A 22,125-nucleotide genomic window follows, 5' to 3' on the forward strand; every position below is an offset into this window, starting at 1 on the left:
GCAGCATCTGGAGTTGAATGGTATAAAACTATAGGATATTATAATCGTAAATATAAAAGCGATGAAGATAAGACTGATCTTAAAGGAAATAATGACTGTGGGCAAGAATTACCTTCCCAAGAGCTCTGTAAGAGGAGGAACTCGGGGACCCACATAGCCTCTCCCGCAGGAGGTGACTTTGGCGAGTCAGTCCCTGCTGACAAGGACGATGGTTCCCCTCCAAAACTAAAGCCCTGCCGTCGCGGTAGCTCAAGGCACACTCCCGGTATCCCGACAGCGACCGCTGCGCCAGAGCCCGCACAGAGCCGCCCTAAGGGACGCCGCGGGGGCTGCCACGTTTGGGGGCGAAGAGCGGCGCCGGGAAAGAGCCGGCAGCGGGGGCGGAGGGCTCGCCCCGGACTGTTCCTCTGGAGACTGCGGAGCCCCCGAGCCTGCCCCTGCCCGTCCCGTCCCGCCGGGCTCCCCGCGGATCTCCCGCCGTGCCCGCCGGTGGTTCCCGTGATCCCCGCGGATGTGCCCCCGGATCCCGCCGGTGTTCCAGTGATCCCCGCGGATATCCCCCCGTGCCCGCCGGTGTCCCCCCGATCCCCGCGGATATTCCCCGTTCCCGCCGGTGCCCCCTGATCCCCGCGGATATCCCCCCGTTCCCGCCGCTGTCCCCCCGTGATCTCCGCGGATATTCCCCGTTCCCGCCGGTGTCCGCCCGTGATCCCCGCGGATATTCCCCGTTCCCGCCGCTGTCCCCCCGTGATGCCCGCGGATATTCCCCCGTTCCCGCCGGGCGTTCCCGGGACAAGGCGGTGCCGGCGCGCGCAGCCCCGCCCTCAGCGGCCCCGCCGCCGCGCACGCGCGCGCACCGCCCGGGAGCTCCGCGGCGGGGAGCGGCCCCCGCGCACGCGCGGCGCGGCCGAGGCCGAGGCCGGTCAGAGCCACCGAGTGGCGCCCGCCCGGCCCCGGCCTTGGCCCCGGCCCGGCCCGGCCCGGCCCGGCCCGGCCCGCCCTGCGCGCAGCTCCCCGCGGGGCGGGGCCGCCTCCGAGGCCGCCCCAGCGCGGCCCCGCCGGGCCCGGCCGAGCCCACGGCATTTCCGGGGGAGGGCGCGCGGCGCGGGCTGGCGGGGAGCGGCGCGGCGCGAGCAGAGTTGACTATATATGGTCAAAGGCAGCGGAGAGCGACGCGCGGTGCGGGCGCTTCCTGGTTCGCGCCGCGGGGCCGAGCGGGGCTGAGCGGCGGCAGCAGCGGAGCCTCAGAGCCCGGCCCGGCCGCGCCCGCCGCCCTTCCCTGCCCGAGCCTGCTGCCGCCGCCACCGCCACCCGTGGGCGAAGATGCCGTACGAGATCAGTAAGCTGCGGGGGCGCCGGGCGGGCACGGGCACGGGGAGCCCCGCGGGCTGCGGAGCCTGGCGCGGCCCCGCGGGATGGCGCGGAGCCGGCGGTGCCTCGCTGCCCGCTGGCAGCAACAAGTGACGGCGGCTGCCGGCACGGCAGGGCGTGTGCCGGCGGCTGGGAGGCACTAAGCGCCTTCCTTTTATTTTGATTTTTTAAAAATTAATTTTTATTATTTTTTTAATCTCTCTTTCCCTTTTATTTTCCCGTAGAAAAAGTGTTCGCCAGCCTTCCACAGGTTGAACGAGGCGTTTCCAAAATTATTGGAGGCGATCCTAAGGGCAACAATTTTCTTTACACCAATGGAAAATGTGTCGTCATCAGGAACATTGATGTAATGTACCTTGATTTATTTTGTTTTCTAATGTGGAGCTTTCGCTAAGTTTCATTTTGTCTCCCTGCCCCTCCTTTAACAGCCTGTGCTTCATTCAGTCTTGGCGATTTCAATCGAGGTCACAGATCCGTGATCAGCAGCGGGGAAATGAGTGCATGACTCAGGCATAAAACCATAGGCAGCGACTGTAAAAACACGTAGAAAATCTCTGCAAAATGTGCAGTTCTTTCCCTCTTCCCATAGGACTTAAGAGATGAGAGACTGGTATGTTCTGGTTGGCCCTGTTTATCTTCTTAGGTATCATTATTATGAAGTTGAGTGTTGTGTTTGCCTAATAAATGAACTCTTCCCTCTTTGCTGTTCGGGGCCCTTATGCTGTCAGAGAAGCGTGTAAATACTTGCAAACCTGTATCTTTAAACGTGTTATTCTTCAGCTTCTTCCCCCCCCACCCAGCCCCAACTCCAGGAATCCAAACAGTTTTGAGTTGCTGGGTGCAAGTTCTCAGCACTGCTTACAGGAAATTTTGCTCATCGATTATATGTTAGAATGCCCCAGTTAATGTTTTCAGTAGTATGGAGGTTTGGGTTTGGTTTTTTTCTGTGGTGCTAACTAGAGAAATGTTAAGAGAGTTATTTGAATGATTTCTTTTCAAAGATGGCATCCCTTTGAAAAGCATGGAGGAATTGTTGCTTGTTTAGGCACTGTCTTACTACTGGTTTTTAAACATAAATATTTCAAAGAGATTGCTTGTTCTTTAGAAATCAAATTCTCCCCTAGGTTTGCTTTCCTATTGCAGATTTGGCCTGCAGCAGGAAGGGCTGCAGGGGGAGGGGCAGGACATACCTCTGGAATTTCTAGGTCTCCACAGCAATGGATTTGTTTATGGCTGCTCCTGTAAATCACCTTTGTAAACTGAGCTGTTTCCCTGTTTTGTCTCATCATCCCCACTAAATTCAGACATTTCTTCATTGTCATGCCATAATAGACAAGTGCTACTAATAGCTTAATTCCTTACAGATTCCTTGATTGCTATCAGTTTTAAATTCATCCACTTAAAACCGAAAGTAACTGGTTTCAGTGTGTCGCTGTAATGTCTTTGTAATCGTGTTTTTCTCTCGGTATCAAGAAAAGTTCGAGTTTCTGAAACCAGAAGCCCCAGTTAAACCCTGTAATGGCACACAGTGTGATGAGAGAAGAGGGAAGAGCCACTCTGCTTACGTTACAGTTTCTGACCAAGTCGTGAATGCTGACCTTCTCCCTTGTACTGTCATTAATGCTCTCCTGACCCTGTTTGGGAGGTTAAATCGGAAGAAAGCAATTTGCTTTACCTGAATCAGCTCACTGAGGATTAGTCCAGTCCAAATGTGAGCCCCAGCATGAGCTGAGGGGTGTAGGGGACACGGTGACCTGAGAACAGGCAAGGTGGGATTGTGGGAATTCAAATTCAAGCTGTTTAAACCCTCAAGGGAAGGTGAGAATGGAAGTCACCGAATCCTTGGTTTTATGGTGCAGTTCATGCTGATAGGCAGATTTACCCAGCTGACAAGGGGAGTTTGCTACTGTTAATAATTGACAGGTGACTACAGAATATATTGTAGCAGTAACACAAAAACTGACCAACCCTTGTTATACGGCTTTTGTGCTGGAGAGTGTTGCAGTTTGTAACCTGACTTGCAAGTGTGTCCACTCTCAGTTGAGAGCTGCACCTTCTTTGCACCATATAGAAGCCTCTAATAGTTTGCAGCTACGAAATTACGTGCTGGGGGAAGTCTGTGTGTAGTCCCTCCATGAGCAGTTCTCCAGTAGAATGGTTGTGCTCTAATTAAAAAAAATAAAAAGGTCATCAAAATGCAGTGATCACCTTTCTCCTTAAGTCTAAAGCTATCTAGCGTTAGCTAATCAGATGAATATAGCATTCAGGGTTAATGCTTGATCTCTGAGCATGATCTAGAGACTTCCTTTAACAAGAAGTAGTTCTGGAGCAGTGCTGGAAAAGCTCTGTGAGAAAGAGTAGTGATATTTTTTAAGGTTTCATACTTCATTAATATTTTATCTTCATGAGTCTAACACTACTTTGAAGCTTGGAACTGAAACTGCTCACTTTCATATGTGGCTCTGGTTTCAGTGTTTGACATAAGCCACATAAGCTTGCTGCTGGTTTAATCTAGGTACTACATTTGTCTCAGCTCACACTATAATTTTCTCCTTAAATATCTTTTTAGAAGTGGTTTTTTGAGGGTTGGGCCTGATACAAAAAACATGCAAGTTAGAAAACTGACTTTACAAGCAGAAATAATACTATTGAATAAATAATGTTCAATTTGACAGCCCTGACTTACTGCCTGGTTTCTGGAACCTATCTACCATATCTTAAATTTGGGTCTTTATCTTTCATGTAACCCTTTAAGTCAGTCTCTCAGCTTAGTTTCCTGGGCTCTTGGAGATTCTTGCTGTAAAAGAGCACCTACCATGCCATTAATAACAACATGCAGTGGGATTTGAGCTCCCTGACCATGTAGTGATGCAGATATAGAATAGGGAAAACATTATCTTGCCTTGTTCAGATGAAATCCAGTTGGACACAAAATGAAGAGGGATGTGCATGCTGTAAGTGCAGATGGTTGTGACTTAAGTAGAGCTGTAATGCACTCAAGCAATGCATGAAAGCAGGAATGAAAAAGAGTTCCTTTTTGCATGAGCAAGCTGAATTCTGTCTCCTGAGATGTAACAGTACTGCAGCAGCAAGAACTCTTGTGAGCAGGAGGCCGCTTTCTAACACAGAGCGGGTGTTTTAGTTTTTCCTGATTGGATGGCTGAGTCATACCATGACATCAGGTGGTTTTCTGGTTCAGTTGAATAAATCTGTATTAATTATAGCAGTTAAAGTGGAATTTTGTTTTGATCATATGAGTCAAGTTTCTGGAGCTGGAGCAAGCCTGTTAAATGGTAGAAAAATATTTCTAAAGAGTAGTGTATTACTACTGTAGCATAGATACACTGTAATTGAGAGGAGTGCAGAATGACTTTTTTATATAACTAATATGAAAGCAGTTTTTTGCCTTGATGTCATTTTTTTTTGGTTTGTGTGGTGCCACTGTTGTATTATACTACTGATTTGCTGAGACACAGAGTTCATTTTGTTGTCCATCCTGAAATATCTGAAATATTATGTCTGAAAACAATTTAGACTGGAGAGATAAAATTAGATGGAGTCGCAGTGAATTTCTTTCAGGATTCCTGTACAACTCTTGATAACAGGTCTTCTGGCTTTTAAGCAGATTGCAATTATCAAGAAAGAGCAAGCCTAGCACATCTCATTGGTTAGTGAGTGATTTTGGGTACGTGGTGATGATTAACAGCCATGTGTTGTGGTTGACTGCAGGCTTAAGTTTCATGCTTGACTACAGTAGAATTTTAGATGTGTCTTGCAAAGCACAGCTCATATTTAGTATTCTACTTGGCTAACTGCTTTATCCCTGGGCTAGCTCTAAAAAAGCCTGATGCTTGGCCTGTTATTTTGGAGAGTGTTTTTCTACTGTTTGGCAGGTATTGGAGAAGAAAGGGTCCCAGCACTTTAGACTTCCTTAAGAGGAAATCCTTTTTTGTGTCAGTTGCTAGAAAGTAGTGTGTTGCTTCAGTGGTACCAGCAGTGTTCTGCAATGTGTGCTGCACTTCTCACTTTTAGACACTTGCTCAATTTAGGCTGGAAGGCAGAGTTGGAGAGAAGGGAGTGCAGGGAGAAATTTTGAGTTTATTGTTGAATTTCTGACTTTATTCCTTTGAAAATGAGGAAGTACAACTTTGTAACTTTTGTTTTTTCCCTTTAAAATAGAATCCTGCAATTGCTGATATCTACACTGAGCATGCCCACCAGGTTGTAGTTGCCAAGTATGCTCCTAGTGGATTCTACATAGCATCTGGAGGTAAAGTATCCATGTGCATGAGATGTGTGTGGACAGAGCTGTTAAAGTTACTGGCAAAACCACAGTAGCACTTCACGTGTGTTTGTGGAAAATACAGTCAAGGGGATGTGCTTTGGTGGACTTGGGTGCATGTCTTTGGAGGAGGAATGATTTCTGTCCTTGTTCCTCTATCCTCTTACTCAGTGAGCTTAATGACATTCTTGGTCTTTTTAAAATGTAGTACTTCAATAAAGAACCTGGAAATGAATCCTAAATACCTAGTGTGATGAAGACTTGGGTAAATGCAACAGAGTGAAAAGTTATTTCTGAAATACTGGATTATTGTTTGTGATGTTAATAAACTTTGATACTTTCTAGGCAGGAGAGGGATTCTGAAACAGCGTGTACTCAGTTTTTTTCCCTTCTCCCTGACCAAACTTGGCTACATTTATGACTTTTACTTTTTAGCATGATCTAAAAAAGCTTTCCTTGGCAAGTTAGCAGTGAAAGAGGCAGAGTCTCAGTTTTCATGTAATGTATATGAATCAATAGTCTGAGGATGTGTAACATGAGTTCTTACAGTGTGAATTTCCTGTATTATAGGAGTTTTTGACTACCAAAGAACTGAACAAACCTTTTTTAATAGAAGCTTGCATCAAATAATTGATATCTTTTTCTGGAGGAGTGGTATACAGTGAAGAATATTGATAAATACAATACTGTAACTTGTATTTCTTTCAAAGACTTGCAGCTAAAATATAGATTTTAGTGCTTGCCATAGTCAATTAAAAGTGTTTCGGAAGTAATGTGCCCAAATAGGTATATTTTTAAAGTAATATATCTGAAAATAAAACATTCAGAATATGAGCCTCTTAGAAATGAAGCACAGATTCCTGCTAAGGTCTTGGAATGGAAGTTTCACTTTCAGCAATTTCAAGGGAACTGTATTTTTTTAAGTGTAAAATGTCTTGTCCTTCTTGGTTTCAGAAATTCTAATATAGTTTTCTGATATTTTCTAAGTATGTTTGGAATACTAGGGAACCTTTAAGAACACTGATAGCAGAGGTTTTTTTTCCCTTTTTCTCACATTCTGGTCTGAAAGGGACCACAGCCAGGATTTTCTTGGCTCAGTCTTGTGTGTGGACCGTGTGTCAAATTGAATACCCTCTTAAAATCCAGTTTGCATTCTGTATTCTACAAACTTGGTGCTCTAGGTTTGTGCAGCACTTAATACTTAGAATAACTATCTAATTTTTTCTTGTAGTCTTTTAGATTTCCAGTCCTTTGTAAAAGAACAGTAATAGATACTGTGCTAGGGAAGTATTTGGTTAATTTTTGTCCTACCCAAGTGAAAGAGTTTAGGTTGCAGTATTTCCCTTAAAAAGCATCTTCTGTGTGTCATTTATAAATAGTTTTGTGATACTGCTGAGCATGGGGTCTGAAGATAGATGATCAGGCTGTTTAAGCTGTTTCTAAGTATAACATGTAAGATTCATTCCTCTGTCTATAAATCTGCATTAGCCATGCAACCTGCATTAATGCTTTATGAGACAGACCTTTGGCATTATGCTTTTGGCTTTTATGGTAATTTCTCTTATTGCAGTCATAGCAGATGTAATAATGGGATATACTGCAAAGTTAAAGCTCTGAGTCTTATCTGTTTATAGATGGAGAAAATAATTAGATGTAAAGTCCACATTAAAATTCTGCTTCAATAACAAATTCTCTTTATAAAGTTCTGAATCTGTCCTTTTAGCAGAAGTGAAGATGAGTCTATGACCAGGTCTGAAAGATTTGAATTGTGAGGATGCACCACTAAATGGTGAACAGAATTGAAGCATTCTGCTGAGGTGAAAGATGCATATTTTAGCACGTGGTTTATTCTGAAACAGTGGCTTTTTCGAAGGGTACAATACACACAGACTTTGCTGTGTGGGTTTCATTAGAGATGTGTGAATTTGTCTGTGTATAGAACAATTCCTCCGGTTACAATCCTGACAATCCTGCACCACAGTAATTGCTCTGAATAGCTCTTGGGTTTTACAATACTCAGTGGAAACAGTGACCCAGGGAGCTTTCATTATCTCAAGTCTTAAATTGTTAACTGCTTGTGCCATGTCTGCTGCTTTTGACATTGCTGTTCCTGAATATTCTGTTGCATTCCTGTCTAGTATTCCAGATAGTGCAGGCATCCACACCATTAAGTGTGTACATGCTTCTGTACAGGAAAAGTACACTGGTGTGCATGAATTGAGTTGTGTGGGCAGAAATCTCTTTGTACATTACATATGCCTGGTATTTGTATGCAAAACAGATCTCCTTTGAAGGTACAGATTGTAATGCATCAACCACTGCCCACTGCACTTATCCCTTGTAGGGGTAGGGTGGCTTACTTCCCAGTGAAGGGTCACTGAGCTGTGTTGTGGCTGCTGGGCAGGGGCCTGGGCTGGCTTCTTTGTGTAACAGATACTTATCACATACCAGCTGATAATATTAAAGTTCCTGCTCTCTTACTGTGCAGTTTTTTCATGTGTCTGCAAATGCTTTCTGAGCCTGTTGTATTTGGTGCTGTGTGGCTTGAATTGTAATACCTGGTTAAAAACCTAATTTATTGAAATGGATATAGTCTTCAGCATTCCTAAATAAAGAGATTTGTAGTAGTTGTAATGGGGTAAGGTAGTAGGTCCCTAGTACAAGTCTTCAGTGTAGCAGCAAATCTCTACTCTGGCAGATTGATGAGTCATGTGACTGAGTCATGCTGGAACAATAGTTATATTCTGTTTTATTATGGCAGATGTCTCTGGAAAGCTGAGAATCTGGGATACTACACAGAAGGAACACCTACTGAAGTATGAGTATCAGCCATTTGCAGGAAAAATAAAGGACCTTGCATGGACTGAAGATAGCAAGAGAATTGCTGTGGTTGGAGAAGGAAGGGAAAAGTGAGTAATTCTTTTGTATTAGTGTGTTTTTATACATACATACATTAATTTACTGTAAACCTCTGCATCCTAACATCCTTGCAGAAAACTTTTAATTCTTCAATGGAATGAAGTCAATGCTTTTTCCCTGTCTTGACTTCAAGTTGTGCTGTTCTGCAATGATATTTTCTTTGTCTAGTGTTTGACAGCTTTAAATTAGTTGAAAAATACAATTCTGTTACAATTGATTAGTTTAAAAATTGTATGAGACTTGTTTCTTAGAGGTGGGTGGGTATTACTTTCAAGGATAGCTGTTTTGTGGATTTTCTTGTCAAATTCTGATAGAGCAGGAATGGGAAAACGATATTTTTCCCTCTTCCTTCGCTTATTGGATTCATAGTCTTATTCAATTGATTGAATAAGAGTTAAAAAGTATCTGAATTTTCTACTTTGGTAACATGTCTGTATTTTTAGGTTTTATTGTGGTAGTTTAATGAAAGGACAACAAGCAGTTGTCCTTTACCTGACTAAATGAGATGCTGATTTAGGTTTGAGTCCTCCATTTAATGTTCAAAGACTGTCAGAACTTTTAAAGCAGAATCCAGACCAGGTAGTCTTATGCCTAAAGGGCTGAAAAATATCATGTGGTGCTGTTCCCTAGTCTCCTGCACCATTCTTTAATTCCTGTCATGTACTGTGTCCTTGAAAGTGACTCTTTGTCCTCCATTGCTCCCTCTGCCTCATTGCCCTGTGGGTAGATACAGTGTGAGTTTGCTCTCCTTCTTCAAAAACATGGCCAGCTTCCTATTAGGTGAATGCACTTTCAATCTAGAATATTGTTGACTGGATTCTAAAGAAGGCCTTTCAAATAGCAATGCTCTGGTGCTTTAGTGACTCAGTATTGATTATACTGGGGTTTTTTTAAAGTGATTTAAGGCAAGAACTGTCAAAAAGGCTTTTACAAATATTATAGCTTAAAGGTTTAAGGAGGGAGAGTTTTAAAAGTGATGGTACCCAATCTAGGCTAAATAGTCAGATAACTGTGATCCAATGTCATTGTTATCCCAGCTCTCTGCAGTCTGTGTTGTGGCTAGGCAGATGGAATAATTTACTGCTTTCTTTTATGAACCAACAGTCTTAGTGAGGAATATACATTGGATCTCTCAATTTTAGAAGCTTTATATGCAAAACCTGACTGTCCCCTTCAGCAAATGTCTCCTATTGAAGATTAGAATCTCTCACCAGCAAGATCTCAAGTAATCTTCAGGGAACTATGATGCGCTTGCATGAGATTAATGAGATGACCTAATTTCTTTTCTTTGAGTGCACTCAAATCTGCAGCTTGCAGATGTTCAAGGAGTTAATCTACAGTGTAACTTTTATGAATTGTATTTATTGTGTGCTTTTCTCACTAGATTTGGAGCAGTGTTCCTGTGGGATAGTGGCTCTTCTGTTGGTGAGATTACTGGGCACAATAAAGTGATCAACAGCGTGGACATGAAGCAAACGAGACCATATCGGCTGGCAACGGGCAGCGATGACAACTGCGCTGCCTTCTTCGAGGGACCGCCTTTCAAGTTCAAGTTTACACTAAGCGTGAGTTGAAGTTTAGATGTGTCTCCCTTAAACTGTGCAGTTTCCACCAAGTCTGCAGTTATTATCAAGCTAGCTGTTATAACAGAAGTTCTCAGTTCCCCACTTTGAAGCATAGCTGATGTCAAGTGGCTTTCTTAAAACCATGTATAACTAAATATTACATGCTTCGTAAAATAGTTTGTCTCAGGCCAAGAAAACCAAAATAAATGGTTGGTTGAAAAGAGAACCTGAAACAGTTTTTCCAATATTCTTTTTTCATTGTCACTAAACTATGGAAGAGGTGAAGTAGGCTGTTTCGTTGGCTCTGTTGATGCTTTCAGAGCTGTTTCCCAGTGCAGATGTGTAGAATTTCTTGAAGCTTTCCAAGGTGAAGGATTCAAGAAATGGGGTGATTTTAATGTAATTTTCCAATTTGATAGAGTGCTCAAATCTGAAATCCCAGGGCCACTTAGGGTGAATGTAGATGTTTGAAAGCATAACTTGATTTCTAATTCATGGAATGGATATGTAACTTGTGTGATCAGTTTTCTGTTTCCATGTTCCTTTTAACTTTGTTTCTTATTCTATTTGTTACAATCTCTTACGTGAAACAAAGGCTGGAACTATTGCAGTGAAGGTATTCATTGTTGCTTAAGGCCAAAGAAAATAAAAAGCCGCAAGCTTCTGCAGCTGTTTGGATGTCAGGAGACCTCTTGCCGCAAAAAAACAGTTGTAAAGATGTTGGATGTTATTGCAGTAGTCGATTGAAAATGTTTAGTTTGTATTTTAGTTTTAAAAACGGTGTAGTAGGCCTTTTATTTTCTTACACATGAGCCTTGAGTAGTCTTCATATGCTGACTTTAGTAAAGATTCCATTCCAATTCTAGAAAAGGAATTGTTTTGAGCTCTACGATCCAATGAAATGATGTAGTTGCCTAATATATTTCTGAACTTAAGCTGATACTTGCATTTTGCTAAGCTGGTTCTTTTAGAACTCTGAAGTCCAAATTGCTTACCAGTGCTGCTTACACTGGTATGTGATGCAATCTTCCTTTTAAAGTGATATTTGGTTTGATATATGGGATTCTGGTATGGGCTGTTATATGGTTTAAATTAGCCTGCAGTATCATCGGGGGGAAAAAGGTATAGTTGGTGAAAGTAGGTTAGAACCTGCCTTCCATATTACTAAAAATAGTCTCCCAAATCTCTCTGCATGGGAGCTTTGGCCTCATTGTGGTGCTTCCCTATTTAACATGTGTTTTTTAGTTTGCGTGGTTTGAATAGTCTCCTACTTGTAAATAGTCTATTTGGGGAGCATACATCAGTCTTGCCTTATTACTTCACAGATCTACCACTAATGCAATCTTCCAGGAATGGAGTTTTAGTAAAATAGTAACTTATTCCTCATGTCTGTGCTTTTTTTTCTTTTCCAATAAGAAGGATATAATACTTTTGTGTGTATAAAATCACTGTGCAATGAAGCGAGAGTTGAAATCTGAGGAATGTTGCAGAAGAAATCAGTCACCCCTGGGGAAGAATCTCATGTTTGTAGGCTGCATCTGACTTTTTTCACTGCTTATCCCTGAAACTGGGTAATCATTCTTCTGGTATGCACTGAGTTGTGTTAACTACAGCAGTAATGATGTCACAGTCTTTCCTGGACTGTTCTTGGCCCCATGAATCTCTTCAGATAGAGCCTAAACTTGCCTCGTAGCAATTCTCTACAGCAAACATTTCCTACACAGCTAATTTATGGTTCACATGTAAGAGAACTTTATTGTTAGTAGATTGTCTTCTATTTAAAAATGGTCTCTTCTCTCTTTGTTTGCTGATTCTTACTTTTTTTCTACAGGACCATACACGGTTTGTGAACTGTGTGAGATTTTCTCCTGATGGGAACAGATTTGCTACAGCTAGTGCAGATGGGCAGGTAAAACACAAGGAACTCCATTAGAACTGATTTTAGCATGAGAAGATTTTCTTGTGCATTTTGGGAATAAGATTAGTATTGTAAAACCCGTGTTGCTTCTTTTTTATGCCACAAGTTGAAACTTTTAACTATCCTATAAATGGTAATAACCAGACTATTCTTAGTTGGGTTTTTTCCCCAGTCCATCTCCCTAGTATCCTCTTACAAGTTATTTTGGCAGGAATATGTTGGACTTCTGGAATATGTATGTTATGGTCCTGAGAGGTCTAGCTGAAATGGTGAATTCATAGCTAGCAACCCAGCTCCATGTGTACTCCCTACTGATAAGGGCAGGTTGACAATGATTCTTACCGTAGGTAGCTTGTCCTTCTCAGAGGATGGACTCCCATGACAGAAGTGCTAAGCAGCTGCCATCACAGTAGGAGTCAAAACTGTAACATTTTCCAGAATTTCAAATGTCTGGATCCAAAGTACAGGGGACTTGCTGTGATTATTTACAATTTTCATCTCAATTATTTAGTCTTAATTATTCAGTGCAGCATAGCTTTTGCCTCTCCTGAAGGACTCTAGTGTATCAAAATATCAGATACTGTCTTGGGGTTTTATCTATTACTGCTTTTCCCTTTAAGTTGTATGTCTTTGTGCTCTTTTAAGATTTTCGTCTATGATGGGAAGACTGGAGAGAAAGTGTGTGCTCTTGGTGGAGGCAAAGCACATGATGGAGGTATTTATGCTGTAAGTATCACTTAATTTGTGCAGATGATGCATAGTGTTTCATTACCCAGTTAATGAACTGCAAAGTCTTGGATTAAGAAATGCATTTACTGTCTTGTGGTGACATTTGTTTTTACAGATTAGTTGGAGCCCTGACAGCAGTCAGTTGCTTTCTGCTTCTGGAGATAAAACTGCTAAAATCTGGGATGTTGGTGCTAATTCTATTGTAAATACTTTTAACATGGGATCAAACGTGTTGGATCAGCAGCTGGGTTGCTTGTGGCAGAAAGACCATTTACTGACTATCTCCCTGTCTGGCTATATCAATTACTTGGACAAGAACAATCCAAATAAGCCTTTACGTGTCATAAAGGTAGGTTAAAGTTCTCTTACTGCATGAGTTTCTGCAATAAATGACTCAGTGATTGAAGTTGTAAAGATGGAATTGTAAGCTATTGTGAAGTAGCTATTGAAAAGTAGCTTTGTTTAATTAGCATTGCCAAATGAGCTGTATGTGACTGTTTCTTGAATCAAGAAGTTACTCTTTACATGGGTGGCACTGTGCTTTATGCATATACTCAGACTGATTATTTCATTTTAATTTATGCTATCGACTTACCTTTTGTTGCAGCTTTTAAGCATTCTTGAGATGAGAAAAGAAATGCAGCATAGATAGAAAACTACCAGAGATGTCTTATTCTCCCAGAACTAGTGTATTGTGGACAAGGTGATTAGGGTTACCTTTCAATTGAACTTTAATTTTAGGATTTAAAGAGTTCACTGACACTAGACTCTCTCTCTCATGGGAACTTACATTTTTACATGAACTAGAAACAATGTCCCAGATTTTTGCCATCACTGCTATAATTCTGGAAGTTGGTGTGGGTACATGACCATATTTAGTCCTCTTCCCTGAATCATAAAGTGCCTGAAAAGCAGTGATGAAAAGGCTATGAAAGTATTTTGGCTCATCAGGTTAATAAGGACATCCATGGTGCTTATTGTTTCTCATCAAGGACATAGCAATAGCAGTGCTAGAACAGTTAAATGACTGTGGAATAGTGGTTTTTGTACTGGGTGACTTTTTATGCTTGTCAATAGCATGTTGTTTTCTGAATAACCTGTCATTCTTCTCGAATAGGTGTATGTATGTATTAAAAATTGCTCATCAGTAATAATTTATGTTCCATTCACAGGGTCATAGTAAATCAATTCAGTGTCTTACGGTGCACAAAAATGGTGGGAAGTCCTATATTTACTCTGGAAGTAATGATGGTCATATTAATATCCTTTGACTGATGCTGGTACTTTTTTCTAGTCTTAGTCTGAGAGAGCTCATTAGGAGAGGTGAAAAAAAAAGCTTTGCCAAAGACAAAGTTTATTGGACACAAATGAATACTTTGTCTAAAGTTTATTTTGCTTTCCCCTAATACCCGTTTTAATACCTGCCTTCACACTTTCCTGCTAAATATAAGCCAGCTCTTAATTTTCAGTTGTTGCTTCTACATGATAAGGTAGCTTGATAGTATGGAGAAGCAAGTAAATATATAAATTAGCCTCTTGAACATCAAGAAACAGCAATACATATTTTCAACTTATGACAAAATATGCAGAAAGTTATATTTCCAGCATTCTGAAGCTTATAGTTAAAGCTACAGTCCTTTTTCCTGCCTTTAAAATGGTGTCATGTTGGGATAAGCTCCTATAAATATAGGTCCTGTTTCTTTTCAGACCTGTAATACAGTGTGACTAGTTCACATGATGTTACCATATAACATGAGGGAAAGCCAGTGTTACAAGGGCTTCTATCTAAAATTCTTTAAAAAGTATTTTCTAGTCTGAGAACTAATGCTAATTACTCCAGCATTTGCTGCCATCTGTGGCAGGTCATTTAGCTTGCTACAGAACATCAGTGTTTCACTTGATAAATATTATAAGGTTGCCCATGGAGCTTATAGAGTGTCCATCCTTAGAGATCCCAAAACCTTAGAGAGTCCTGCAGCCTATTGTAGCTGACACCAATTAGAGCAGCAGGCTGGACTAAATCTCAAGAGGTCCCTTCTAACCTTAGCTGTTCTCTCAATTATGTAACTTTTAATGGTGTGGAATCTGACTGCACCAGTATCTTCAAATGTTCCTTAATTCCATTATGCACATTATTGGGATTCTGAAACTGGAGAGAATGATGGCTTTTCTGGGAAAGGCCACACAAATCAGGTTTCTAGAATGGCAGTGGATGAAATGGACCAGCTGGTCACCTGCAGTATGGATGACACTGTGCGCTACACCAACCTTAGCAAGAGAGATTACAGGTTAGTTAAAATGTGGCCTTTCATTGCACTAGAATTGTTTTACAGCAAGAGTGCTGTTGATTTTATATGGTAAATGGAAATGCTGGAGTTTATTTAGGTTTTATGTTACCATGGAAACTTGTAGAAATGATTACTGTACCAACCTTGTGCTTTTTTCTGACAATGAGAAATGCATCCCAGGCTTTTCAATTTGTTTTATCCCTTCCATGGGTTAAATGGAGACTTGTCTTGAATTGGGTGATGTAAGGGCTTTGGAAGGGTATTTGCTTTGGGGTAGTGGAGATAAATGTGTTTAGGAGGAGTGGGACACTGTTTCTTCATGGAAACCAGAATTTAAAGAATCCTGTTAAGATAATTTAGTTAGTTTAAAAATTAAACTGTAGTATAGTAACACTGACTTTCATTTCAAAGGTATACTACCTGATCAAGATAGTAAAGTTTCAAACACAAAGCAATAGGAATCTTTGCTGATTAGATAAGAAAAGATAAGAAAATTAAGTTATGCATGTTCTTGATGATTAGTGGATGATTATTTGAACGGGCAATTTAAAATAATGGTAGACATGGAATAATTTCTTCCTGCTCTGTCTTTCCTGCTTCTTCACCTTGGCACATCCTTATCCAGTGGCCAGGATGCTGTGAAAATGGATGTTCAACCAAAATGTTTAGCTGTGGGTCCTGGTGGCTATACTGTAGTTTTATGCATTGGACAAGTGAGTATTAACATTTGGATTATGAGCTATTGCTGTGTTAATAATGCCATGTATGCTTACACTTAGCTATTTCATGTGGGATTACCTTGCACATCTGCAGAATTTCCTAATAGGACCTATAGGGAACATAATTCAGCAGGATACTTGATAACCCTTGTCTCTGCATCCTGACCTATTTCACATTTAAATTTCAGAAAGTCCCTTGTGTGGATGCATCTGTACTTGTTATCAGTACAGCTTTGTGCTGGAAGGTTAAACCTCAGAATCACACTCATGCCAGATCTGTTCAGTGACACAGTTTTGGCAAAAGGATGTTTTTATCCTGCATTTTATTTTTTTGCAATTAATCCAATTAACTAGTGTTGTTGTACAGCATAAGCAGCTTTAGCTCATGTGCCACTAGTATGCAGATCACAGAAAACTGAGACATTTCACTGAGGCTCTCTTGTATCAAAACATTATTAACTTCTAATAATTTATGCTTTCTGCATGGGTGCTGGTTTTGTGTTTGTAACATTTGATAGTGTTGTCCAAACCTGTTTTCATGTGAGTTAATACCATAGCATAGAACTGGATAGGAAATAGCCTTTAAGGTTTAAGACTGCAGCATTAACTTGCTACTAATTTGGTCCTGCCTCCCTCCCTTTAACAATGAACAAGGAAGGGAGTAAGCATTGCTAAAAATACTGGTTTGTCCATGCTTATTTCACATTCAAACTAAGTGAAGCAAAGCTGAAGGCAGTGGAGAATGCCCTACACTAAATTACACTTGTGTGTAGTTTAGAACACACAAATACTGCAGTACAGCAGATTAGTTAGTCACCACATGTAGGCATTTCTTCAATTTTTTTTAAGAATGAAACTGTTCCCTTAAGATGAGACTACAATAAACATCTGAGTAACTAGAGGGAATTTGTGTCACTTACTATTACTAAAGTAATAGTTTTATATTAGGTACTTTGAAAAGGGGTCTTAGTTTCTGGTTTTCTGCTTGCAGATTGTCTTGATGAAAGATAAGAAAAAATGCTTTGCAATTGATGACCTTGGCTATGAGCCAGAAGCTGTAGCCATTCACCCCACAGGAAGTACAGCAGCAGTGGGAGGAGCGGTAAGGTTGCATTTCCTAAATCTGTGCTACTGTGAACACTGGAGCCAGTAACAGAAGCATTTAATAATAGTAGGTGTGTTGTGTTGAGAAATGGTAGGTGACAATTTGTAACAACATCAGTATTGTTAATATGTGTGTATTTGGTGTTCCTGGGCTTTCATACCCTAGGTTCTGCCACAATTGTGACCTAATCTGCCTAATTGTCACCTAAAGTCTATTTCACTTTTTCTTGAATTAAGTCTTCTTTCCTTTATTTGCTGTTTTGAAATTGCCAAACTGTTTTTATCCAGTGTGTTCTTGAAGCTGGCAAATTATAGAAAATGGGTTCATTTCCGCACTTTGGTGGATTGTAACCAGCATAAATGACAGGTTATCTAAACCTTTTCTTAACATAAGCACTACCAGACAGAATTAATGCAAAATGTTTAAGGAACTCCTCTTTCTATTGTAAAATGATTCTTCTACCTTTTCTCCTTCTTTGCTGTTGATTTGCAGGATGGGAATGTCCATTTGTATTCAATCCAAGGAACCTCTTTAAAAAGCGATGATAAGACTTTGGAAGCGAAAGGTCCTGTTACTGACCTGGCATATTCTCACGATGGTGCCTTTCTTGCAGTCTGTGATGCAAACAAAGTTGTCACTGTCTTTAGTGTTGCTGATGGCTACGCGGTAAGAACTGTTGTGGAGAGTTGTCTTTGTTTAAAAACAAATAGACTGACAGCCCATGTCTTAAGTCTGTTGTAGCTGCTTAATTGTAAATCATTGATGTAAATTTGATGTTTCTGTGACTGTCTGTTTACCTGCTATTTTGGGCTAGTAGTGGTATTTAGAGCAGCCTATGTGAACCCTCCAGATGTAAGAATAGTTGAGGAAATGTGCAGCATGGGTTGGCTGCTGGGAAAGCACTGAAATCCATCTAATAACAAATGCATAGTTAAGATAGGGAAGGAGCTGGATTTCCACAGGCTAGACATAATTGAATACAAAAAGTTCCTTTGGATCTGCCGAACCATAGTTGGTTAGTTTAGGATTTTTAAAGGAAATAACAAAATATATCTGTTAGAGAATTTGTGTGCATTTTTGTAAAATGGACAAGAATGTAGGTTCAGTTTGATAAGAATCATGCAATACAATCAAATTCAATTACATAAATAAAGCAGACTTGGCAATGAAATTCTGCTGGCTCAGGCACACAGTTCCATGGGAAGGACTAAGATACGAAAGGGACATGCTAGGACAGGGAATCTTGCTTTATCTGCCAATCTACTGTCTTTTAACTAAAAACCAAAACATGGGCAATTTCCACTATTTCAGCCCAAACAGTCAATGCATATCAGCCTGTAAACTCCTTAAACTTTGACTTAAACAACACTGAAGTAAAAACCCAGGATGGCATTCCACAAAAACCATTTCATTTTCCAAGTAAAAATTGAAATAATTTTTCCTTGTGAAACATCTGTGGGATTACTTTAGAAGCCTCTAAATTGCATTTGCCCTTAACATATCATGCTTTCGTAGAAAAATGTCTTAGTGCTTTGTTTTTTTTACAAATTTTATTTGTAATTTTTATTTTATTTTATTTGCCTACTAAGTATTTAAATAAATCACATAAAATGAAGTCACCACTTGGTTTACTTAGTGCATCCATCTCCATCTGAGATGTACATTGTCTGGAGTCTTGCAGTAGCTTGTTCTGATGCTGCACATTGAAAGCTAGTGATTTCCTGAAGCAGATTTAACTATTGGAATAACCCTTGTCTCTCTGATTTTCAAATAGGAGCATAATGTCTTTTATGGACACCATGCAAAAGTTGTTTGCATTGCGTGGTCACCAGACAATGAACACTTTGCTTCTGGAGGCATGGACATGATGGTGTATGTTTGGACTGTGAGTGATCCAGAGACCAGAGTCAAGATACCAGGTATGTTTACTTCAACATGCTACTTTGGAAAGTTGTTAGTAGTTCTTGAGATCCAGCACTGTTTTGTAGACTAACAGTAAGCAGGCTTTGAATGTTCCAAATGTAATTTAGCCTTTTTTGATCTCTATCTAGCCACACTAGCTGGAGTTCTTCTGTTATTTTTGTAGTTACTTTTAAAATCCAGCAGTAGTATTTGATCCAGCTAAAAATCATATTTGCAATGTGCTGAAGTTACCTTATCAAGCCAGCCTTCCTAACTCTTTTCTGTTGCTTTGCACTGTGATACAGATGCTCACAGACTACATCATGTCAGCGGCTTGGCGTGGCTGGATGAACATACTCTGGTAACAACATCCCACGATGCTTCTGTTAAAGAGTGGTCTATCTCCTACAATTGAAATAAGCCCCCTCTTTGGAAGGACCTAATCAGGGACTAGAACTACTGCAGTGGAACATAGCATTTCTTTTAAAAAAATCTGTATTGGCCTCTGGGTCTGCTGTCATATCCTCATATCTTTACAGGGTGTTCATATCTGTAATAAAATGTACTTTGAAAGCTTTAGCGAATAACAGTTTGCACATGAAAAGCACTTAAATTATGTCTGGAGCTTAACCTTTGTGCTGAACATTCCAGAGGCAACAGCCAAACAAGTTGGTGTGCAAGGTTCAGGCGCGAAAGATTCAAACTCAATCAGTTGTTCTTTTCTAACCAAGAAATGTAAGACTGTACAGCATGAGAGTAATACTTCTCATTTTTTCTAATTACAGAACATTTCTGTACTAACAGTCATAGTAGGAGTATTTAGTTGTGGTCTGAAACCAATCAAGCTGTGTGCAGCTACTGTATATTGCTTTGCTTCTCTATACTGCACCAAACTGTTGCCTCAGATTTTCTCCTCCAGATAAGAAGATGGGGTACATACATAATAAACTTTCTATGTATTTCATGTCAAATCTTTGTGGTTTATTTTAAGGTGGAAGTGTGGGATTTTAATGTACTTACTGTTGTGGGTATAATGTTTACAAATAATCATTGTGGCAACTTGTTGCTTCAGAAACACAATTGTTACTTCCATGAATTAAGACTGTCGTCATTTCAATGTCAGAGAAAAGAAATCATTCTGTTTTAAAGATTAAAGATATTTTCTGTTTGAAGGAGAAGCATGTTATTGTTTAAAAAATGCAGTACTTCTACCACCTTTTGGGAAATACAGGAATTAAACAAAGTGAAGTGTTGTTATGACTTGAAGTGATTTTTGAGAAGATGGTGTTTACTCAGTGAGTTTTATGCCTTTGCATGTGCAGACCAGTTGCATGAAAGCATTACCTCATGCGAAGAGATCCTGATGTTGTGTTTAGTTCCCTTCTCACACTCCACAATAGGTTTAAGTGATTTGAAGCTAGCAGTCCAACAAGGGTGGAGGAGGACACTCTGATGCAAAGTAGTAGGAAGATTTGTTACCATCTCTGATGGCCAAAAAGAGTTGTTGCTGTCTAGAACCTTGGAAGACTTAAAAAATTTTCTCTGCTAAGTCTCTACCACCACCACCACCTTTCCAGTTGTCTTTGGATTTTATTAAGCTTTCCTTTCTGTGTGGATTCGCGTGTTTTTTTTACCAATCATATTTCTAATGACACTAATTATACAGCAAATAAAATGCTTTTGCTGCTTCTCATACTGTGGCCTATTGCTCAATTGCTGAAAAAAAAATTGCCTTACAAAAATGAAATGTTGGTGAAACATCTTCTGAAAAGGAAAAAAATGTTGATTTCTTTTTAGGAGTAGTGATCAGAATGTCTCCTGGCCTGCAAACCAACATCTACAGTGGAACAGTTGACATAGATTTTTTTTTTCTTCTTTCAAGAAGTGGGATATTCTGCACCATAGTTTCTTTGTGGTTACTGTGTCTCTCTATTAGCAGTTTTGCACGTTATTCTTACTAACAATGCAAGGACAAGAGAAGTCTTGAAAAAGGATGTGTTTGATATTTGGTTTAAGATCCAAATAAGCAAGATTTTCTCAGTGTTTAGCCCGTAAAACTTGTTCTGCTGTTGCATAGGGACTGGCACAGGAGGCAATTCTTCCATTGTTCCTGAGCCTGATCTGGAAGAGTTGCTATTGAACTGCCCGGTGGGTTCCTGTGTAGTTGAATCCCTGTCATTTGAGTAATTATCAGGGGGAAGGGAGGAGGAGTTAAGCAGTTACCAGAGCTTGTGCACTATGCCTGAAAGGTGCTGTGTAGGATGAGCTGTTTTTTTGATTCCTCGAAGACCTTGTAGTACTGCTCCTGTGGAATGCCTGTTAGCCAGAAACTCTGCCTTGGATGCCACGAGGCTGCTCGTGCTTCAGCTTCCACTGGATTTGTTTATTGGCATATGGCCTGAGCTTCTAATTCCTTAAGAGCTAATGTGGTCTTTGTAGTTGGCTAGCAAATCCTCGCTAGAAAACTGAAAATGTATTCTGCTGTTGGACCAAATGTCTTAGCACAGGTTCATTGTTGCACCAGTGTACACACACCACAAACTGATTTAAGGAGTCTGGCTGTACTGCTCTGAATCAGGCCCCTACATTACTTGTGTTTGCCCTGGACTGCAAATGTCTTGTGCTAAACTCAGACCCCTTGGCCTGCCCTCAAACAGAGAAGCAGGAAAAAAAGCAAGGATGGTCTGTACAGATTGTAGTGACTTCAAAAGGAAGTGGTCGTACTTGACATCAATATAAAATCAGGCTCAACAGCCAACCCCACACCTTACAAAAACCTCAAAGCACCTTAAATGTTGCTGTCTTAAGAGTTGTATTTTAATGTTAGCTCAAGCCCTGTTGAAACATAGCTCCTCAATCCCCCTTATTCTTGAAGGTTTCTGTTTTAAACATGAACATGCTTTTTAGCTCCTCCTGGCAGTTGCTGGAAAGCTGGATTCACTTCACCATGGCTGGCAGTTTGCCTGCTTTACAGTGAAAATGCAGCTTAATTAGGGCAGGGGTAGATTTGGAGAACTAATGTGACCAGTAATTCCTCACAAGGCTGTAATGCAGGCATTCCTCTCCCCTCCCCCTTTACTGTGATTTAATCCTGGCTGCCTGTTCCATTTCTGCCATGCTTGTACAGCACATTGGCCTTCCAAGAAGCTGCTCTGTACAGTCAGCCAGAAATTTACCAGCAGCTGTTGTGTGGAGTATCAGCAAATCCTAAATGCAATTCTTTAATTGGAAATTGGTAGAGGGGAAAGATAAAGGGCATCACTGATCTATTTGGAGATGGAGGTTGGTTGTTTTGTTGCATACAATAGAATTATGAATAGATGCTCT

The 22,125-nt window shown here is 40.7% G+C and overlaps 1 protein-coding gene across 1 annotated transcript; it reads left to right on the forward strand.

Annotated features, from left to right (window-relative positions):
• Nucleotides 1–1,220: 1,220 nt before the first annotated feature.
• Nucleotides 1,221–20,491, forward strand: WDR1 (WD repeat domain 1). The gene is made up of 15 exons (XM_054295712.1): nt 1,221–1,339; nt 1,596–1,717; nt 5,551–5,641; nt 8,415–8,562; nt 9,957–10,137; nt 11,969–12,046; nt 12,701–12,781; nt 12,900–13,133; nt 13,957–14,044; nt 14,916–15,072; nt 15,698–15,785; nt 16,783–16,893; nt 17,389–17,562; nt 18,671–18,815; nt 19,104–20,491. The coding sequence occupies exons 1-15, from the start codon at nt 1,324–1,326 to the stop codon at nt 19,211–19,213; spliced, it is 1,824 nt and encodes a 607-aa protein (XP_054151687.1). The 5' UTR covers nt 1,221–1,323; the 3' UTR covers nt 19,214–20,491.
• Nucleotides 20,492–22,125: the final 1,634 nt, after the last annotated feature.

Source organism: Melozone crissalis, unplaced genomic scaffold, assembly GCF_028551555.1.
Source record: "Melozone crissalis strain CALT ecotype California unplaced genomic scaffold, PUWL_Pcris_2 ptg000006l_1, whole genome shotgun sequence".
NCBI classification, from domain to species: domain Eukaryota; kingdom Metazoa; phylum Chordata; class Aves; order Passeriformes; family Passerellidae; genus Melozone; species Melozone crissalis.

What these genes read in the sequence shown, in the direction of transcription:
- WDR1 (XM_054295712.1), top strand. An exon ending in ATTCTACATAGCATCTGGAG is followed by an intron (nt 5,642 to 8,414) that starts GTAAAGTATCCA and finishes TTATTATGGCAG; the next exon opens with ATGTCTCTGGAAAGCTGAGA. An exon ending in AAGTAATGATGGTCATATTA is followed by an intron (nt 14,045 to 14,915) that starts ATATCCTTTGAC and finishes TCCATTATGCAC; the next exon opens with ATTATTGGGATTCTGAAACT.